Below are 19,899 nucleotides of genomic sequence, written 5' to 3' on the forward strand. Positions count from 1 at the left end.
GCAAATTAGCAAGACAGAACAGAGCAAAATGTCAAAGTGATAGAGTACAATATACAATAGCCTACAGTCTACAAAAATGTAGGCTATAAAATGCACAGCTGTCAACTAAAGACTGGACTCTACCTGCCTAACGGAAATCTAAAGACCAGACTCTATCTGTCATATGTAGCAGCTTCAGTAAAATGCATGGGATGATATTAGCCTACTCGTTCAGTGAATGCTGTATTCCGAGAAGGGCACACAGTTGGACAAAGCGCATCGCAGATATTAAGCTATTGGAAAGACATCAGCACTCTCGCTTTGTAAAATAATGAAAACCATTATTATAAGATATTATAAATGATGTGATTATTATAGTATTGCAATCCTACAATATTATACAACTGTAGATTTGAAGTAAAGGAAATCAAGGGAAAAAAGGAAATTTGTTGTTTTTTGGTATATTTTTTACAATCCCATCTTTATTTTTCGTGACACTGTGCTTTTGAATTTGTTTTGTACTACATGGCCAGTGCTCACTGTGTCTGACACCAAATCTGCACATTCCAGTCCTATACTCTTTCCTGTAGGTCCTCCAGTACGACCTAGTGGTCGAACTGTGTCATGTTCTTGTTATGTTCCATCATGATTGAATGTTCCATCATGATTGAATGATTGACAGGATCTCGTCCAATAGAAACACAAATTAACGGAATGGCTGCACCTGCATTGAACCATTGTCTTTGTCTAGCATATATAAGATGAATCCCAAATCGCACACTTAGGCGAAAGTGCAGAGCACTCGCGGCCTTGTGGCCTTACAGTACATGTGCATTCCCGCTAAGTCCACAAGGGCTCAGGGTAGTACCAAAACAGAATGGCCACTGCCGCCATTTTGCACACTTTAACCGCACTTACCGAAAGGCTGCAATTTCGCGGACTTAGGAGCAGAAAATACCCACAGTCCACCGCGTCTCATGTGATACAGTGCTTGAGTGCATCCGAGTCATGGATGTGATCCGAGTCATGATCCAAGTGCATCACACATAAATGATGACATTTGCCGATAACACTACATTTATATTGAAATCCACATGCTGCAAACATATCCCACCCAACATCATTTTAAAATTATTATTAAATTACAACAGACGTCAGTCGGTCAATTTGCAGAGCCGAGCGGAGAGCTGAGGAACGCGTCAGAGCAGCCTCTGCGTCAGAGGGACTCGGCAGCCAATGAAAATGAAGTGGGAAGGGCATTGAGCTAAACTGGTAGCACTGATGAAAGTCTTGTGACTGAAACGTTTGCTGCCTTTTTAATATTCACTTTTTTGCACTTGACCACTTTTGTCACTATGCTCATTCATTAAAATTGTCGTCTTGCATCTGATCCCAGCTTCTTTTAGATTCATTTTGAGAGGCTTCCTAGGCCCATTTTTCTGGACTGGTGTGCGGATATATAACCTTCTCCTCTGCAAGTAAAGGAAATCACAAATCATTTTAAAAGAACATGTTTTTCCCACGAATAGTCTGTAGCCTACTTAAGACTGCTATTCCGTGTTTGTAGATTCTGTTCTCAGTTCCCACATGCGAGAACAATGGTGAATGCCAGAATCTTATTGGAAACGGTGTACGTGAAGTTTAAGAAGAAATGCTTTCTAAGAAATTCTTAACTTTGTTCGTGAAAGAGGCCCATTGTCTTTTGGAGGCCAAATTTTTTCAGCTGCCTCAGAAAGTACATCCTCTGCTGTGTCTTCATAGTGAGGGAGCTGGTGTTTAGTTCCCATTTGAGATCCTGGGAGGTGGTGGTGCCCAGGAAGTGGAAAGAGTCAACAGAGGTCATTGGGGTGCCATTCAGAGTGATGGGGGATGGTTTATTTCTAAAGTCTACAACCATCTCCACTGTCTTAAGACCGTTGAGCTCCAGGTAGCTGCACCATGCCGGCAGCTGGTCGATCTCCCACCTGTCGACTCGTCTCCCTCAGAGATCAGTCTGATGAGGGTGGTGTTGTCTCCAAACTTCAGGAGCTTGACAGACTGGTGGCTGGAGGTGCAGCTGTTCGTGCACAGGGAGAAGAGTAGGGGGGGAAGGACGCAGCCCTGTGGGGAGCCAGTGATGACCATGATTGGTCCATAGGGGACGCTATAGTAACCGATTCAAAACGCAGATTTCCTAATGGGAAACAAATTTGCCTCAGGAACCCATAATGTCCGCCATGATCAATATTTCTGCCGGTGAAACATTTGTCAAAACATATAAAAATTAACTTAAAATCAACTGTATGTCCAATTGGTCCAAATTGCTCATGTACATGTTGGGTGCATGTCTTATAGGGTGTTAACAGCTAAGAGATACATTCCAAAATGGCGGAAAACACATGAATAAATAAAGCATTATGCAGAATATTCAAGTGTTTAATAACTTGGTAGTCTCGCGAGCCAGACGAGTTGACTTCCGGCCCAGACTGTCAACTACGTCTGGAATTCAGACGCAGAAATTTTGTTGAAGGAAGTTGGTGAAAAAATGGGCGGATATCCTTTCAAAATAGTTGACGGTTTGATTACTTTTTTTTAAGAACTTCCTTTTACAAATTCTAAACGGCTGAAGTCCAGACTCTCTTCCGAAGAGAGGTCTGGTTCCGAGACTAATAACTTAGTTACATGGCAAGTGATACAGGCTTGTGGTCTTGTACTTGTACTTCCTATATCCTGACATCTATGTCCTTCGCCTGCTATTTACCCAGTGTGGGCATGTTTGTTGGACTCGAGCAGTCATTTTTTTATTTTCTTATTTTTTTTAAAATCATTTTAACATTTATCATAGTAGAGTAAATCCACACAATTCTGTGTCATGCAGAGATGGAAAAGTTATTCAGATAAATTCCAACTCGGGGAGAGAGGCAGCGTTCTCTGCTTCACTCGGGACCAGAGCATGCTCTCTGACCGCTCAGCTACTCTAGGATTATTTTGCCATTGGTGAGCTTTGCCAAAAAATGAGTGTGTTTGTCCACCCTACTATAGCACCTCCAAGTTAAGGGGAAGTGTTGATAGCAAGCTAGCACTGTTCATTTAACCCAGAGAAAATTCTAATATGGCTGTGGTTAGCTGTTTTTAACCAGGCCAGGTCCAGCCTGGCTTATGTGCGTGACTGGCTTGTTTCTGTTCAGGACTGGTAGGATGGAAACTAGTCATGCCACTGAAATAGCTGTGAATTGAAATTACATGAAATAATGTCTGATAAATAAAGATAGGTCTTGTCGCCTAGACACATCAGTTCCAATGCTAATCCAGCACAATAAGAGCGGGTTAGCCAGTTAGCTCATGAGCTCACAACAACTAGCAGCGGCTTCCATAACATTAATGGTAGCGGTCAGTGGCTAAAGCTGGATGGCAGTTACACTGATGATAACAAAGTCATCCCCACCGGGTCTTGAACACCGGTCTCCTGGGTGGGAGTCCATTGTTCTGACCACTACTCTACTTGTGCAGTGGAGATCGACGGGTTGGTTTTGGTGTCCTTCTTCCAGTCCCTAGTGTGGGTCGGGGTTAGAATAAGGGTTGGGGTTGGGAGAGGATCTGACCTATAAGGCATGGAGTAAAGGTTGGAGTGAAAGGATGAACATATGGAGGTTTGGGGTATAGTCCCATAAAATCATCCCCACCGGGTCTTGAACCCCGGTCTCCCGGGTGGGACTCCAATGCTCTCACCACTACTCTACTTGTGAAGTGGAGATCGGCGGGTTGATTTTGGTGTGCTGGGACTACTGCCTCTTGTGATGCCAACAGAGAAATGCAGGCCAACATTGTCCGGAGTAACGGAGGGAGGGAAGGAGGGAGTGATAACTGGACAAACACTATACTAGGTGCGCTGGCTTACAGCCACCCACAAAAATGAACCCCTCTCTGAATTGGATTCATTAGATTGTTGCTGTCAGACATGTTAAGTTGTGGAATAATGAAGTAGGCTTTATCCTAATATTTGTCTTCCTTTCCCCCCCAGATGTCCAGCAGTTCTCTCTCCCAGAGCCCCCACAGATTAAAGAGGAACAGGAGCCATGGACCAGTCAGGGAGATGCAGATGTCCTGCAGTTCTCTCTCCCAGAGCTCCCACAGATTAAAGAGGAACAGGAGCTGTGGACCAGTCAGGGGGGAGAGCATCTTCAGGGGCTGCAGTCTGATATTACAGACTCCATATTCACTTCTCCCAGAGTGAAAACCAACTGGGATCCAGACGACCCGTCTCAACTCCCACCTCTTGACCAAACTCCAACTGTGGAGAACAGAGAAAGAGACTCTTTATCCACCAACACAACCAAGGAACAAATCAAAGCAGAGTGTTCTGAAACTATTCCCAGCCCTTATACGAGCCCCAGTCCCTGGACCAAGCCTATTCCCAGTTCCCACTCTGGCAGTGAGAGTGAAGATGTTTCTTCTGGGGAGGCTGAGAACAAGACAGCAGAGAAACCTTATAAGTGTGACGAATGTGACAAGGTTTTCAGTCGAAAGAGTAATTTAGTTTGCCATAGAATGATCCACACAGGAGAGAAACCATATCAGTGTGAGGAATGTGATAAAGCATTTAGGCGTAGGAGCTATTTAGTTAGCCATAGAAAATACCACACAGGAGAGAAACCATATCAGTGTGAGGAATGTGACAAAGCTTTCAGTCGAAAGGGTAGTTTAGATTACCATAGAAGAATCCACACAGGAGAGAAACCATATCAGTGTAATGAATGTGATAAAGCTTTTAGGCGCAAGAGTCATTTAGTAAGCCATAGAAAATACCACACAGGAGAGAAACCATTTCAGTGTGAGGAATGTGATGAAGCTTTTAGTCAAAAGAATCATTTATTTAAACACAGAAGAGTCCACAGAGGAGAGAAACCATATCAGTGCCAGGAATGCGACAAAGCTTTTAGTAAAAATAATCATTTAGTTAAACACAGAAGAATCCACACAGGAGAGAAACCATATCAGTGTCACGCATGTGACAAAGCGTTTAGTGATCAGAGTAGTTTCAGTAGACATAGTAGAATCCACACAGGAGAGAAACCATATCAGTGTGAAGAATGTGACCAAGCTTTTAGTCAAAAGATAAATTTAGTTTACCATAGAAGAATCCACACAGGAGAGAAACCATATCAGTGTGAGGGATGTGAAAAAGCTTTTCGTGATCAGAGTGGTTTAATTAGGCATAGAAGAACCCACACAGGAGAGAAACCATACCAGTTTGACTAATGACACAAAGCATGTAGTCAAAAGGGTAGTTCAGATAGCCATAGAAGAATCCACAAAGGAGAGAAACTTGAGTGCTAGGGATCTGAAAGCTTTTAGTCATAAGATTTTGTTAATAAGCCAGTGGTGTCCGGTGGATATACATATTGGTTAAGCCACATTGAGAACATGTTGTAGCACAGAAGACAGACCTCCACCCTGCCAGTCACAGGCTGAGGTAGTACTGTCTCCCTCCAGGTTTCCTTCAGGTCAAACAGGAGCTGCAGGAGACAGAAGTTGATGGTCCCCAGCCCAGCAGGTTCAGATGCAGCACCACAACACCACCACACAGTGTCACACACATTTATAATCCCTCTCACACCACTAGCAAAAACGGGATGTTCTTAACCAATTCCAGCCCTGTTTATGTGCCTAGAATAAGAGAACTTTGACCTCCAAACTCACATCAAATAATTTGAAGGTTAGCCAGCCTTACTAATTGAAGGTTCAGAACATATTTTGCTCGACCTATGTATCCCTAGAAATCTATACTATATAACACTTGTCATGTCTGTAGCATTGTTTATATATGTACAGTATATATCTAATAGTTAGTAATGTGTATATTTGCATTTCTTGTATATTGTACATCGGACTCGTTGGCATGTAGCTCAGGAGGTAGAGTGGCCGGCTGGGGGATTGCAAGCCCCTTGGTTCGAGAGTGTGCCGAAGTGTCCTTGAGCAAGACACTGAACCCCAAAATCTCTTGCGTGCGGTACGGTGGCGCAGTACCTGCTGTAGTACTGTCGCCTCACAGCAAGAAGAAGAAGAAAGCTTGTGTCCCGGAGTTTGCATGTTCTCCCTGTGTTCCCAAGGGTTTTCTCCCAAAGAAGAACCCAAAATGAACTAGAGGGGCGTGCAGACCTCCGCCCCTGTCCCCCCCCCCCCTCAACTGCTCTCCACCTTCCACGTCCCCCCCCCCCTCTACCTTTCCTCCAACCTCCCACCACCACCTCTCATGTTCTGTGCTCTCCTACTGGCTTTTTGAATTGGTTACTGTAGCACCACCTGTAGTTTCCTCTTTCTGCTTGACATCTTTCCTCTCCAATTTCCAAATCGTTGCTAGTTTTGAGAAGACTTCCCATTCACATTCATTAACAGCCAAGCAGAGCAGTAGTGGAGGGAGGAGTGGGCTGGTTCAGAGTCTGCAGACAGTAGTTTACAAGAAGTGCATTTGAGATGGGAGTTATACAGCCAATGACATGTTAAATCTATAGTCTATAGTCAATCATTTTAATGTGCAGATACTTTATTTTCATCCACCTGAAAGTGTCTGCAGTTTACTTTGAATGCTTGAAGTTTACATTATCGTTTAATTGCAAGTTGAGACACTATATAACAGGTGTCACTGTGTTGCTTGGCAGTATCTTTACGCTCACTTGCCCATGCTGGGTTCAATCTTGGCTGTACAGAAATCATCACACTTCACACTAACACATAAAGCATTAAACATGGTAATTAAGCTGAGTCTATTGAGGTAGCCTACAGAATGCATCGCTTCAACTATCCATACGAATGAGAAATATAACGTTATGGTGCATTCCATTAGTCTCGGGAGGTGCGTGTGGGAACTGGCAACAGTCACTCCCGAGGTGAGCGTTCCAGTTGCAACAGCTGATCTCGTTATCAACAGCTAACTGGTAGCTCTAGCCTTTGTTAGCAAACAAGTTGATAACAACGCACTAAGTGGTATTGTGTGCACAAAACACCATAATCAGCAATAGCTTTAGCAGCTTGTTTGTTGCTCTCTACACTGCAACCAGTAGTCTCGTTAGCCGCAAGGCGAAATTCAAATATTGCAGATTTAAATAATAATACTGCTGCAGCATCATCTTCCATCCGCTGGATGCACAGATGCAATCCAATGAAAGTTGCTCAGTGGCGCATGAAGCAAGCCCCCATGGCCAGGAACAGACCGTTTTTGGCGTAGTGGCCAAGCTAGGTATTGCAAGTGGCGCCAAGAACCTGAAACCTATGAGGAAACTAAACCTAAATCCCCCACTACACTGAAGTTACAGTAATATGGGTACTTTAGAGCCACCTATGAATGAATCATGGTCAAAATGTAATGGTGAGTTCCTTGACCCATGCTGCACCCCTCCACCGAGTTTCATGCATATCGGGCCGGTAGTTTTTGTTTAATCCTGTCCGCCTACAGACACACACACAGACAGACAGACAGGTGTGAAAACATTACCTTCTGCCCTGCGGGGCTTTGCCCCTGGGGCGGAGGTAAAAACATGCAGAAGAACAGGCTTGACGAGGACTTGGACCGAGCACTTGGACTTGGTCCCTGGGCGCCATGAACGACAGCTGCCCACTGCTCCTGGCTGCCCCTGGAGGACAGCTTGGAATGTGAGAAATGCTGGGAACAATTTCCGCCGGCGGCCCCCAAAGGTTGCATGTGTGTGTGTGTTGAGTGCTATGTCACCGCTCACTGTGTGTAATGTGTGTGTCACTGTGTGGCCGATTAAAGACGCCCCCTCCCGTTCCTGTTATTTATTTTTTGTTAAGATTGTACAGTTCATATGTAGGCTATATTTTCATTTCTGTATTGTATATTATATGTATTCTTGCATCTATTGTACTTTGTTTCTTAAACCTCTTTGATGTCCCTTGATTGTGGCTGTTGTAACAGTGCAAATATTCTCTGATCAATAAAGTACCTATACTGTACCTACCTAATTGAGGATCCAGAAACAGCAGTATGTTCTCTTCCACTTGATATGAGCGGAGGCTATAGGTAAACACCAACGTGGATGAGTGTACCAATATTGTTAATTCTTTCTATTCCTTTCACCCTCCTGAATCAATTCCCTCCCATATTTAAGGGACACAATCTGTCATTTAGTCAGCCCCACTAATTAAAAATGGAGAAAAGCCTCATTTGGGTCCTTGAGACCTTTCTTGATCCATCCCCAGTTGGCAGGACTTTGTGTTTCTATTTGTCAGAGTATTGATTGACCCATATGATCGTGCCTGGTAGGCAGCACGCTTTACATGCTGGTGTCTGTGTAACCGAGTGATTGAGTGTCCTCTTGAGTCCCAGCAGTGGTACAGTAGCAAGTGGTTGGTTAAACTCACTCACTCAAAGGAGTACTAACTGTCCCTCCCAGAGAGACATCCCTATTGGCACAACTGGTCCGCCTCACAAGCGGGAGTCCGTGGGCTCGAATCCTGCCCTGGGCAAGCCCTAAACATGGGTTTCATCTGTACTGGCTGATGGTGATTGCTTTTATTATTTTATTGAACGATTGGTCCTGGTGGGAATTGTGACCCCAACCTGCAAGCTCCACCTTCAACCAACCAACTGGGCCCCTTCACCTAGAGTCAATACACAGCCTACTTACTGCACTGCTTGTAATAGTAGGAGAGCAAATCTTTAGCAATGTGATACACTGCCACGTGAGTGGTTCGTGCTTGCTAAAAGGGATCTATAAAATATTCATTGTGTAGGTCAGGGCAACACACCTCAGACTGGCATATACTGTAGCAGCATATAACCGGTGCAAGCCAGGGGTATGGGGTCTGTTGAGCGCACACTGAAATGTCCGATCTGCCAGGACCTCTTCACGGATCCGGCGATGCTCCCATGTGGGCACAATTTCTGCCTCACGTGCATACGGGCGGTGTGGAACGCAGACGTGTCCGAGGAAGGCCCCTTCTTTTGTCCAGAGTGTCAGATTCTCCTCCCTTCAGACCTGACGTTGGAGGTGAACCCCGGTCTCCGGGCTGAGGTGCTGGACTTCATCACCAGGACCTCCGCAGGAGCAGGACCAGGGGCCATGCATGCCGCTGGGACGACCTCCTCCGCATCCGCCGTCGCCTGCGACCACTGCATACAGGCGACGGCCGCGGCCATCAGGACCTGCCTCACCTGTGACGCCTCACTGTGCCCGGCTCACGTCCGGCTCCACCAGCAGAGGGCGGCGCTGCGGGAGCACACGGTGGTGGAGGTGACCGAGGACCCCCTCTCCCTGAAGTGCAGGGAGCACCGCCAGGAGCTGAAGCTCTTCTGTGTGGAGGACCAGGCTCCCGTGTGCTCCCTCTGTGTGCTGGTGGGCTCGCACAAGAGCCACCAGGCTGTCCAGCTGCAGGACGCCTGCTCGGAGCTCGAGGTGAGGCGCGTGCAAAGATACAGAGCGTTCTGTCCTTTCTGTTCCATTCCATTTACCTGTCCCAACTATGTCCATGGCCATGTTTTATATGGCTGTCGTATCTCTATCTGCAGAAGACTTTGGAAAGCAACATGAGCCATCTGCTGCAGAGGAGAAGTGCAGCAGAGCACGCCATTAAGGACTTGGAGTCTCTTCACACCCAGGCAATGGTACAGTACTGCAAACACACGATGAGGCAGCATTCTCGACAAGGTCTCACCCCTTGTCCGACTCCATCTCACGGCCAGTCGCATGATGGCAGAACACTTGTGTGTGTGTGTGTGTGTGCACGTGTGCGTGAGTGTGTGAATGGCAGAATCTATAACAAAAGCATAATTTCTCTTGCGTGTTCCATTCTTACAGGAGTCTGCTGCAGCCTTCAGGGATAGAGTCTCCCAGAAATACAGCCGGATCCGTGACCTCATTGAGGATGACGAGCGGCTGATGATGAAGATAGTGGACTCGGAGGAGAAGTACCTCTTAGAATGGCTGGAGTCCCAGCGGGAACGGATGGAGGGACATCTCCAAAAGATAGACCATCTCAGAGGCACCTGCAAGTCCCTCGGCCAAGAAACAAACCACTTGAAATTCCTACAGGTTTATTCAAGTTCTATGACAGAGTCGACGATTGATTGCGATTGGGCATGATGCCGCTTACATACAGCAGCTATTAAACGGATTCTGATTGCTACTTTTAATAACGCGGTGTGATGTCTTTTACAGCAAGTGACAGAGCAAAGGCTTGGGTGAGTGTAATCCATTGATTCCGTGTCACCGATCAATATTGCTGTATGAACCGATCAATTGACCCAGTCCTAAACTGTCCCCTCGTTGCCTACAGGAAACCGCTGGACCTGCCAGCCATTGGGGAGGTGGAGAGAGAGATCTGTACCCCGGAGAGGATGAGAACTGTAGAGACGTTTGTAGATGACCTGTCTCAGGGTTTATCTCAACACTTCCCCCGGATGTGGTCGTGTCAGTGCAGAGCTTTCATCTACCGCAGTGTCACAAATAACGCTTTTTATTGGCTATCACGTCCAGGTGCATATTCCCTGTGTGTCTAAAGTGTTTGTATTGTCTACAGTTCTCAGAAGCCTGACCCTGGACCCTGAGACAGCTCACCCCCAGCTGGAGGTGTCCCAGGACAGCCTGCAGGTGTGCTGGAGGAGGCAGCCCACTGGAAGAGGGTCCGGCTCAGAACGCTTCGACTCCCAGTACAGCATCCTGGCCCGGGAGTCCTTCAGCACTGGCAGACACTATTGGGAAGTCCTGGTCCAGGAGAAACCTTACTGGATGATTGGAGCCACCAGTAGGCCAACTAGCTCCAGAGGGGTTTCCCAGACAGTGACTCAGGGGATCACCAGCCTGGAGGCGTCCTGGTGCGTCTACCACGGGGATGGGCAGTACCTGGCCTGCCATGACTCCCAGGAGACGTTGCTGTCCATTGGGGGAAGGAGAGTCAGAAAGCTGGGTATGCTGGTAGACCTCCAGAAGGGGGAGCTGTTGTTCTATGACGCGGACACACTGACGCTGCTGCACTCTTTCACCGTGCCCTGCCAGGGGCCCCTCTATCCTATGTTCAACCCTTGTATCAATGTGAACGACCTGAACAGACAGCCTCTCACCCTGTTCTGCCTCAGAGATCCCCCTGATACTGTAGGTCAGTGAGTGCAGGGGGAGGGGCTGTGGGGCCGTCACAGCCAGTCATAGGACCAGACTCTCAATCTTCGCTCTGATGAATCGGAAGTTGTTTTTTGATCACCGGAAGGTAGAATTGTAGTTGTCACTGCTCTTTCCTCCTTCAAGACAGTATGTTTATTAAACCAATTCTGTGTTGTGCTGTACACTGTTCCATGCCATAATGTACATCTAACCAATGGGTTTCAAACATGTTAATTGTTTCCTTCATAACTATTCTCAAAATCATGAACTGGGACATGAATCTCCATCTACACAGGGAGGTGCATGACTGTTTAATTAGAAAGTCTTTACCTACAATACAGCTTTAATTAGAATAGAATGCAGCTTTATAATAAATCATGACTGCACAGCAGCGCTCCAGTCGGGCCGCCGTGCACTAGCTCTGGCCCGCTAGGCCGCCCGCTTCTTAGACTGGATCCAGTCCAGGAAGTTGATGACGCGGGTGTAGACCCCGGGCTTGTTGGCCATGGCACAGCTGTCGCCCCAGCTCACCAGGCCGTAGATGGCGTGAGTGCCTTGGTTCTTACACGTCAGAGGTCCTCCAGAGTCCCCCTGTGTGGCACACAAAAACACCGTTAGAAACACCAGGAAACCTAAATCCTTTGTTTTGTTTTTACCATTAAATGACTGACCTTAAGCGAATATTCATCTTTGAGAGAGAACAGGGTTGTTTTAGTATTGGCACACCACCCTCCTCTGCCCCCCATACAAGAGAAATTAGGAATTTAGATGAAGTCTTTCTGTGGTTTTATCCTCCCCTGCTGACCTGACAAGAGTCCACGCCCCCCCGTAGGTGGCCGGCACAGAACATGGTGTTGTCCAGGATTCTGCCGTAGACGGTGCCATCCGTACAGCTCGTCTGGCTGATCAGCAACACCTGGGCATCCAGCAGGTGGTTGGAGCCGTGTTCCGCTGTGAGGGGGGTGTTAGGGTGAGAAGAAGAGAAAGGGTGAGAAGAAACGGTTGTGTTCATACTAAAGAGCCTGGAATGTCAAAACTACACTGGTATGGAGCACTAGCGCTGAACAACAACGACTGATGCTGTGGCAAAAACAAACTTTTCCAGAAAGAGAACTGGAGTGAGAGCTTGAGAAAGTTACGAAGCAGTTGCAAAGGTGTTACACACATATGTACAGTACAAAGCACATACAGTACTTGAAGTATTACCAGGATCCTCCCTCTTAAGCACCTATCGCATTTTTCGTTTTCTACTCTTGCACTTGCACCAGATCATGCTCTTAGTCACTTGTTTAGAAAGGAGATGCACTTGTGTGTTCTGGTGAGTAGTAGTACACCTACCTTAAATGCAATTATGGTAGGTCACTTTGGATAAAAGCTAAATCTGCTAAATTACTGTTAATGTAATGATATGAAACACTGGGGTTATGGGCACCAGCACACGGGAGTAGAGTGGACAGTGGAGCCGACTCTTACACTCCTCAGTGGCGCCCCATCCAGAGATGGTGCACTCCTTCCCATCGGCCGGCTGGGCAGCAGGCAGACAGGCCGCCTTCACCAGCTGGGTCTCAATGGCACAGCTGCCATCTGGGGCTTGGGGTTTCAGCTTCAGCAAGGCTTTGGGTCAGAGGAAAAACATCCCATAATGTTACCAGCTGCTATGTCACAGCTGATACAGTGATGGAGCCCTCGAGGGTGTTGAAGGAATCGCAAACGGAACTTTGAATCGGAGTCGGGGTGTGTACTGCAAATCACCTATGTCGTTGTAAACGGCCGACGTCGTCACCCTGTAGCTTTCGTGCACGGTGGCCTTCTCCACCTCGATGGTCTGCTCCATGGGCTCCGAAGCGTCCAGCGTCAGACCGCCGGCCACGACCTGCATCGAGTTCTTCTTATCACTGTTGACAAACAGAAACAGCGCAGGCTAGGGAGCACCTCAATCTACTATTGTGCGCCGTGTGTGAACTCTATATTATTGTCAGTGGCCAGTTCATACTAGGGTTGCTCTTTAGTGGGGGACGGGGTTATGTAGTGGTTCTGCTCACATGCAGTGTCCGGCCGTCAGGGCCCAGCAGCTGTCGATGAGGACCGCTCCGCAGATGTGTCTGTAGGACTTGGTAGAGCCCGCGGGTCGGACCTGCAGGGACAGCTGCCACGGCTGGGACCCGGGGATGGACTTCAGACCCCCGTAGATACGGAAGATAGACCGCCTGGGCTCGGGATTCCCACAGGCGAAGAACGGCTTAGGGCTGGGAGTGGTTACAGGCAGGGGCTTCGCTGTTGTGGGCTGGGGTCTGGGAGGGGTGGGCTCGGGCTCAGCTTCCGTCGGCCGGGGGCCTGGACCAGGAGGGACTGCTGGGAAGGTAAATGGGAATGCGGTTAGTGCTGTCGGGTGAATTCCGCCCGTCCAGGAGGCTGTCAGCGGTACGTAAGGCTGACCTGTGGGCGAAGTACACTTCCTGACGTCGCAGAAGTCCCATCGCAGCCTCAGGCCTCGCCTTATGAAGCACCACGGCTCCTTGTCGCCATCTGGGTTCCTGGATCACAGTAAACATACCACTACAGTAGTTATTATATAGTTAATAACCACTAGCTATTCACCAATGCATTTTGTGTTTGTGTGTGTTTGTGTGTTCATGTCTGACCTGCAGGAGTTATGATGGCCCAGTCCATCGTCATTGTCATAGTCATTGAAAGGATCGATTCCTCTGTCCAGGATGAAATGAGAGTTCCAGTGGAGACACTCGTCCTCATCGTCTGTCTCACACACCGTACCACGATAGGACTCCCCGTTACCTTCGTAACAGTCACCTGGGCCTGGTGGTGACAACTCGCTCAGTCAGAACCAGGCATGAGTGAAAGAAGATTAGATCCAAAATGGCTGCCTGAAGAGGCGTGACAGTGCAGTATTTACCAACTTGACAGAAACGTCCTCTGAAGCCTTCTGGACAGATGCAGTCAAAGTCCATTCCATCTTTTACACAAATGCCTCTATTCTGGCAAGGGTTTGGCTGGCACAATGAAACTGTGGGAGGGACATACTTCCAGATCAATTACAAACGGAAGAATATTAACTACAGCACCACAACAGCACCACAATCGACTCTTCTCTATGTGGGATGTGACTGCACACCTGACTGTTCCCCTCAGATTCCAGAGGAAAGGTTCTTACATGTTTGACAGTCGGGGGGCAGGTAGGACTCCTTGCACTTGCACGCATAAAAGGGGGGCGTGGAGGTCAACACACACTCACCAAAACCACAGATACCCCGCTTACAAACTTTAGGTCCTGAAAAAGGGGGGGGGGGAAGGCAGGTTTATTTCTCACATTCCATCTCTTTCTCACATTCCATCTCTTAGATAGATAGACATACAGACAGAAAGACAGAAAGACAGACAGACAGACAGACAGACAGACAGACAGACAGACAGACAGACAGACAGATAGATAGATGTCCACCTATGACTTTTCTCCCTCAAATATGGACCACTTTGCACAAGAGCCAGTAAAACAAGTATCTGAAAGATCCTAAATCAATCCAATGGATATGGAATATAAAGTAAAAATAGTGTCCAAACCTTTCTGGCACCTCTTGCCCTCAAAGGGCTTGGGGCAGTCACATTTATATCTCCTGCTGCCCTTCTCCTTACACACACCGTTGTTGAAGCAGGGGTTCGGGACGCACTGACCTAGGAGGAGGAAATAGCACCCCATGTCTGTTACATCCTGTTGACCTTCATGTCTGTATACTATCATCCAATATCAAAACCTTTGGTCAAAGCTGAAACACTGTCATATCCCACTGTATTTTACAACAATATCAATACATGACCCTGATTGTTTTGAAAATACTTTTGGAAGTACTTTGCCCGATAATATGATTTATTTCACATTCAATTTGTTTTTCATCTCTCACCATCCGGATCTTGAAGTTTATAAAGCCATTCAGAATCAAGAATTGTGTCATCTTCGCTTGTGTCATCTTCAGTCTGAAAGTATGGGTCTAGAACACATGTGCACCATTACATGTTGTATTACACGGCATAGAACTCACGAGCACCATTATTGTGTTTTTGATTAAAACGTGATACTGAATTGGAACATTGTCTGATGCATGTTAATATAGGGTAATACACACCTACCTTCTTCTATGTTCTCATGTCTTCCATCGCCATCTTTCTTATATTTCTTTTTGTCTTTTTTTTCCAACTGATCAAATAAAATATATCTTTACAGTCAGTTATGTTAATATCTACTATAGGCACTTCATTGAAAACAACACAAGTACAGATTCACATTACGGATTAACAAACTGTAATGCTACAGTAGCCTATACAAACAGGTAGGATATTTACAACAACTATCTACAGTATCTAACACAGCAAAATAAATATCAAACACATTCACAGAAATTGGACACGAGAAAAGTTCCACCATTTCTAGGAAAGTCATTTGATGGGCATCTGTTAAAGATTTTCTATCATTTTAAAAGTCGATGACCCTTTAACGTCAATGTCCCTGGCATGTCTCCAGGCTAAAGAGATACAGTAACAGTAACATACTTGAACTGGCAGGATGAGCACCAGTAGGAAGAGACCAAGCATGAGCAGCAGAGTTTTCATGGTGGCAGTGAGACGGTAGTCGGCTGGGGGTGAGCTGCGTTTCGATCCCTCTCCTGGAGTCTGCCTGGGTACACTAACCTTTGTCTGAGTGAACAGGGGGCCTTGGCCACTCCAGAATTATTTACTTTCTTGCAATGATCACACAAAAAAGGCAGAACATTTAATTAATAACCAGCAACCATAATATATAGAGTCTCTGGGACACTGGAGGAACAGTCAACGCAGAGCTCGCTAAAACACATTGTTTAAGAAACATTACTGTAAATAACACATTATTCGCCTCATGTTTGGGGTTCAGAGATCATGTTTCCAAAGAGAGACAGATGTTTGTTTGAATGCAGACTTTGGATCTAAATGTCTGGTGCATGCTAGGCCAAACTTGCTTGCTAAAAAAGGCACCTGTTTTCTCACTACAAGATCATCTGTGGGAACATTCTAAGATGGGGCCTTGCCAGGAATTTTGGACCCCCATACAGTATATTCTACTGGGCCCTTTAAAATTGATCAGTGGCAAGTGAATGTAAATACAGAGGAGGATTGCTGGCAACAGTGAGTTGATGGTTCTGCCCCCCCATTACATTTTTAAAATCGAATAGAGTTCTAATCGCATTTCCTACCACAGACCAAGCACTGTCCTCTCTCTAGTCTGTCTCTGATTATGAATTAATCATCCTATAAAAAGGAAGACATGACCTTTTCTGTTGCTCGTGATGCCATTGCCCAGAACAAACAATTCAGCAATGTGAGCAGAGCTGCATGGAGGTGCAGGTTTAGCTGGTGTTCTGAGCGCTAGCTGTCTACGGTATGTATATGTAATCCGTGCTGATAAAAAACAACATATCTGGTAATCCCTGTTTTGCTGTTATTTTCAGTAGGTATGTTTCAATGGCGCAGTGTACAGCACCACTCCTGCCCAACTAACATATCCCAAATATTTCACACTTTGCTAGCACTAGCTCTGAACTCACACATCAAGATGAGAAGGGAGTCACATTAATTCCACTTTGGGGGAAGTTTAATCCCAAGATGGGATAATGAGCCCTGGCTCGCCTCCTTGTAACGGAAAGAAGGCAAATCAATCGCTGCTCACTAACGTTATTACCGCTCTGCTATGACTAGGAACTAGACTTTTCTGGACCCCATCCAGGCTGGGGCCCCTATAGTCACTGAGTTACTCACACTGGTGCCAGACAACCCCACGCTCTGGAGCAACAGGTCAGAGAGCGCTAGCAGGCGGGGGGGTGTTACAGATCACGATGGGTTTGGCGTTTGTTCCGTTGTGGTCGTGCCCGGGGCACATGGCCAGGTGGAGCCGGTCCGTGAACCTGCCTGCGCAGAAGGAGAACAGAGGGGTCATGCTGTCCGCCCCCAGGAACGACACCAGCCCCGCCGGGAAACTGCACAGGATCCCGATGTGACCGAAACGTTTCGTGACAGGCAGCTGGTGGGGCACCCCGGCGTGCCAAGCTGTGTACTCCCCGTCGAAGAACTCCACGCACCAGGACTCGCTCCCCCGGCCCAGCCAGCAGTCCTCGGCGCGCCCCTTGCGGGGTATGGTTGGGTAGGTGAGGCCCAGCTCCCAGTAGGTCTTCCCAGTCACGTCCACCTCCCAGTAGTGGCGCCCCGAGGTGAAGCCCTGCAGGCTGATCACGTTGAGTGTGGTGTCGAAGCGCCCGGGGTGCTCGGACAGATCCTGCCAGGTGTCAGTGTAGGTGGCGCTGTCGCCCCGGGGGGAGATGACCAGCTTGGGGTGGGCCGTGTCTGGGTCCAGGCACACCTCACTGGAGTCTGAACACACACATACAAGACAATACCTTCAAGTAGGTCAGACGATACATTTTCCACAGCGATATTTCAGGGATGCTACAAAATGAACTGAGGTGAAGTATAATCTCTAATCTAATCTGAGAACTCACAGCTCTTGATGAATCTCTTGGTGATGGGAATCTGGGAGCGTATGAGTAGCAGCATGTTGTTGGTGAGACTGAGGATCTGCTCCGCCTTGGGCTCGTCCAGGTTGACCGCGCTAGGGTCCGTCCCGCCCAGAACCTCCATCACCCTGCAGCAGAGCGGACAGCACAGAGAACCTATCTGACCATCACCCTGCTAAACGGTACTGTTTGTAATGAGGCATGTAAAGCATCAGTGGGTGCTGTAAGTGGGTGAACGAGTTGCTAGACTACATACCTCCCCCCAATCTCTGTGTCCTTAAGGACGGGATTAGATGTGAAATGTTGACATGGTGAAACGGAGGACAAAAAAAAGAATGCGTTAGTACAACAGCACATATGATATTCTAGTTGTATCCAGAAAGCATTCATAATTAAGATAATAAAAGTTACTTATGTGTGAGATTCCCTCTGAGCTGGCATTTAAGGTGGCATTCATTCATTCATTCATCCATGATGCTAGACAGTGGTACACTGAAGAAGAGCCCCACCGCCATTGTGCCAGGCTGGAACTCCTTGTCTGCCAGCTCCGAGGTGAGACTGCTCAGCTCCACCTCGATCTCCTGGATCACGGCACAGTTCTTCTCTATCAGGTGGTCCAGGGCCTGGACTGCAGCCCGCTCCTCCATCTCCAGCTGGGTCAGTGTCATCCTCAGGTCTTCCTCCAGGACCCTCTGCATCTCCTCGTATTTCCTCCTGATGTTGGCCCTCATGTCCGATGACTTTTTCTGGTATTATAGCGTCACAGAAAATGCAGGCTGGACTGATAATGTAATAGCTTTGTGATGTCATGAGCTACGATAGAAAACCTCTTACACAGGGGTGTAATGGTAACTACAGAAGTGGGTATACTCTGACTAAAGAAGTGGGTATACTCTGACTAAAGAAGTGGGTATATTCTGACTAAAGAAGTATGTATATTCTGACTAAAGAAGTGGGTATACTCTGACTTAAGAAGTGGGTATACTCTGACTAAGGAAGTGGGTATACTCTGACTAAAGAAGTGGGTATATTCTGACTAAAGAAGGGGGTATACTCTGACTAAAGAAGTGGGTATATTCTGACTAAAGAAGTATGTATATTCTGACTAAAGAAGTGGGTATACTCTGACTAAAGAAGTGGGTATACTCTGACTAAAGAAGTGGGTATACTCTGACTAAAGAAGTGGGTATACTGTTACAGAAATGTTTTTACCATTAGTGGTGTTTAAAGAATACCGTGGGTCCATGGATAAAGAACATATAATACTGTATACCCTCCACTACACCACTGCTCTTAGCATGTCCTCATCATCATCTCCATAATAGCTGTGCATAAACAAATCTGTTTTACGCAGGCTGGTTCCCAGGCCCTTCTACTTCTACTTACAGTGATTTCCCCTTGCCTGGCGGTGAGTTTCTTCAGTCTGTACTTCACCGTCTCTCTCTGCCTCTTCAGACACTCCTGGTGCTTCAGCAGCAGCTCCTGTGAAAAGGAGGGTTCCAGAATCCAGACAAATGTTCAAACAGGAGGCAGAAAGAGATACTGTACATGATGGGTTCTAGAACATTCTCTCACTAGAGGTACAGCAGCTGACACACAGTAGCCTGTCCACACACACACACACACACACACACACACACACACACACACACACACACACACACACACACACACACACACACACCTGATCCTGGGTCTTCATCTCTACAGATGGGCAGTTACAGCACGGTAGAGGAAGAGCTTGGTGAATATAGTAATGTAATCTCCACTGGAAGGAGCAACATAAGGGTCTTGCCGCCGTGTGCCTGCCTGTTCCTCTCTTACTCTGTTTATAGGTCAGCTGAGGTAAGTCCTGTCGAAGCTGTGCTGTGATTTAACACACCAGCACCTGGCTTCTAAAACAATCCTGTGCTTCTAGGGTTACAAGACCAAGTGCCAGAGCATTGTTTGTGGGTACTGGGTGGCATTGTGCCAGGGAGAAGCTCTGCTCTGGAAAGTATTCACCTTGACATCCCTGTCACAATGACCACAGCCCAGGTCAGCAAGGTTAAGAGCAGGCATCTGTCTTCCAAGGGTCGGTGTCAGTGTTGTCAACTTGTTTCCTACATTCAGGCTTTTGACTGGTTCATTTCACCGGTGAAAATGAGCAGCTGACAGGGTGACTTGGAGGCTGTTGCATTATAAGGACAGCGTGAAGAGTTCATGTGTAAACTGATCCTCCAGAGACAGAGATCAATAATCCTGTTGAGCTTTGTGGTATGAGGCCAGCAGGGTAA

General features: G+C 47.1%; 3 protein-coding genes across 4 annotated transcripts; 1 reads left to right on the top strand and 2 right to left on the bottom strand.

The window, feature by feature from the left end:
- Window positions 1–8,774: 8,774 nt before the first annotated feature.
- Window positions 8,775–11,230, top strand: LOC311329581 (E3 ubiquitin-protein ligase TRIM50-like; the record flags this gene model as incomplete). The annotated part of the gene is made up of 5 exons (XM_084461456.1): window positions 8,775–9,371; window positions 9,485–9,580; window positions 9,774–9,957; window positions 10,224–10,385; window positions 10,495–11,230. The coding sequence occupies 5 exons, from the start codon at window positions 8,775–8,777 to the stop codon at window positions 11,076–11,078; spliced, it is 1,623 nt and encodes a 540-aa protein (XP_084317582.1). The 3' UTR covers window positions 11,079–11,230.
- Window positions 11,231–11,370: 140 nt separating this feature from the next.
- On the bottom strand, window positions 11,371–15,790 carry LOC311324824 (hyaluronan-binding protein 2). Of its 2 annotated transcripts, none has more exons than XM_084457419.1 (13): window positions 15,633–15,790; window positions 15,213–15,279; window positions 14,987–15,073; window positions 14,649–14,759; window positions 14,242–14,358; window positions 13,984–14,094; window positions 13,715–13,886; window positions 13,509–13,606; window positions 13,115–13,421; window positions 12,825–12,967; window positions 12,546–12,686; window positions 11,878–12,023; window positions 11,371–11,663 (listed from the first exon to the last, which is right to left on the bottom strand). In XM_084457419.1, the coding sequence occupies exons 1-13, from the start codon at window positions 15,690–15,692 to the stop codon at window positions 11,502–11,504; spliced, it is 1,722 nt and encodes a 573-aa protein (XP_084313545.1). In that variant the 5' UTR covers window positions 15,693–15,790; the 3' UTR covers window positions 11,371–11,501. The 2 variants fall into 2 exon arrangements, with proteins under 2 accessions (XP_084313545.1, XP_084313544.1); XM_084457418.1 differs by having other exon boundaries at window positions 13,115–13,424; window positions 15,633–15,789.
- An 891-nt stretch (window positions 15,791–16,681) lies between these two features.
- LOC311329582 (zinc-binding protein A33-like) lies at window positions 16,682–19,325 on the bottom strand (the record flags this gene model as incomplete). The annotated part of the gene is made up of 5 exons (XM_084461457.1): window positions 16,682–17,480; window positions 17,609–17,779; window positions 18,117–18,369; window positions 19,010–19,105; window positions 19,308–19,325. The coding sequence occupies 5 exons, from the start codon at window positions 19,323–19,325 to the stop codon at window positions 16,909–16,911; spliced, it is 1,110 nt and encodes a 369-aa protein (XP_084317583.1). The 3' UTR covers window positions 16,682–16,908.
- Between the last annotated feature and the right edge of the window lie 574 nt (window positions 19,326–19,899).

This window comes from Borostomias antarcticus, assembly GCF_949987555.1.
Source record: "Borostomias antarcticus genome assembly, chromosome: 2".
In the NCBI taxonomy this organism is placed as follows: domain Eukaryota; kingdom Metazoa; phylum Chordata; class Actinopteri; order Stomiiformes; family Stomiidae; genus Borostomias; species Borostomias antarcticus.

Bases quoted from the DNA above. Each gene is read 5' to 3' on its own strand.
- LOC311324824 (XM_084457418.1), bottom strand. From the start codon at position 15,692: ATGAAAACTCTGCTGCTCATGCTTGGTCTCTTCCTACTGGTGCTCATC. The intron at 15,074-15,212 runs GTAGGTGTGTAT...CATGTGTTCTAG, and splicing joins ACATGAGAACATAGAAGAAG to ACCCATACTTTCAGACTGAA. The intron at 11,664-11,877 runs GTCAGCAGGGGA...TGTGCCACACAG, and splicing joins GGGGCGTGGACTCTTGTCAG to GGGGACTCTGGAGGACCTCT.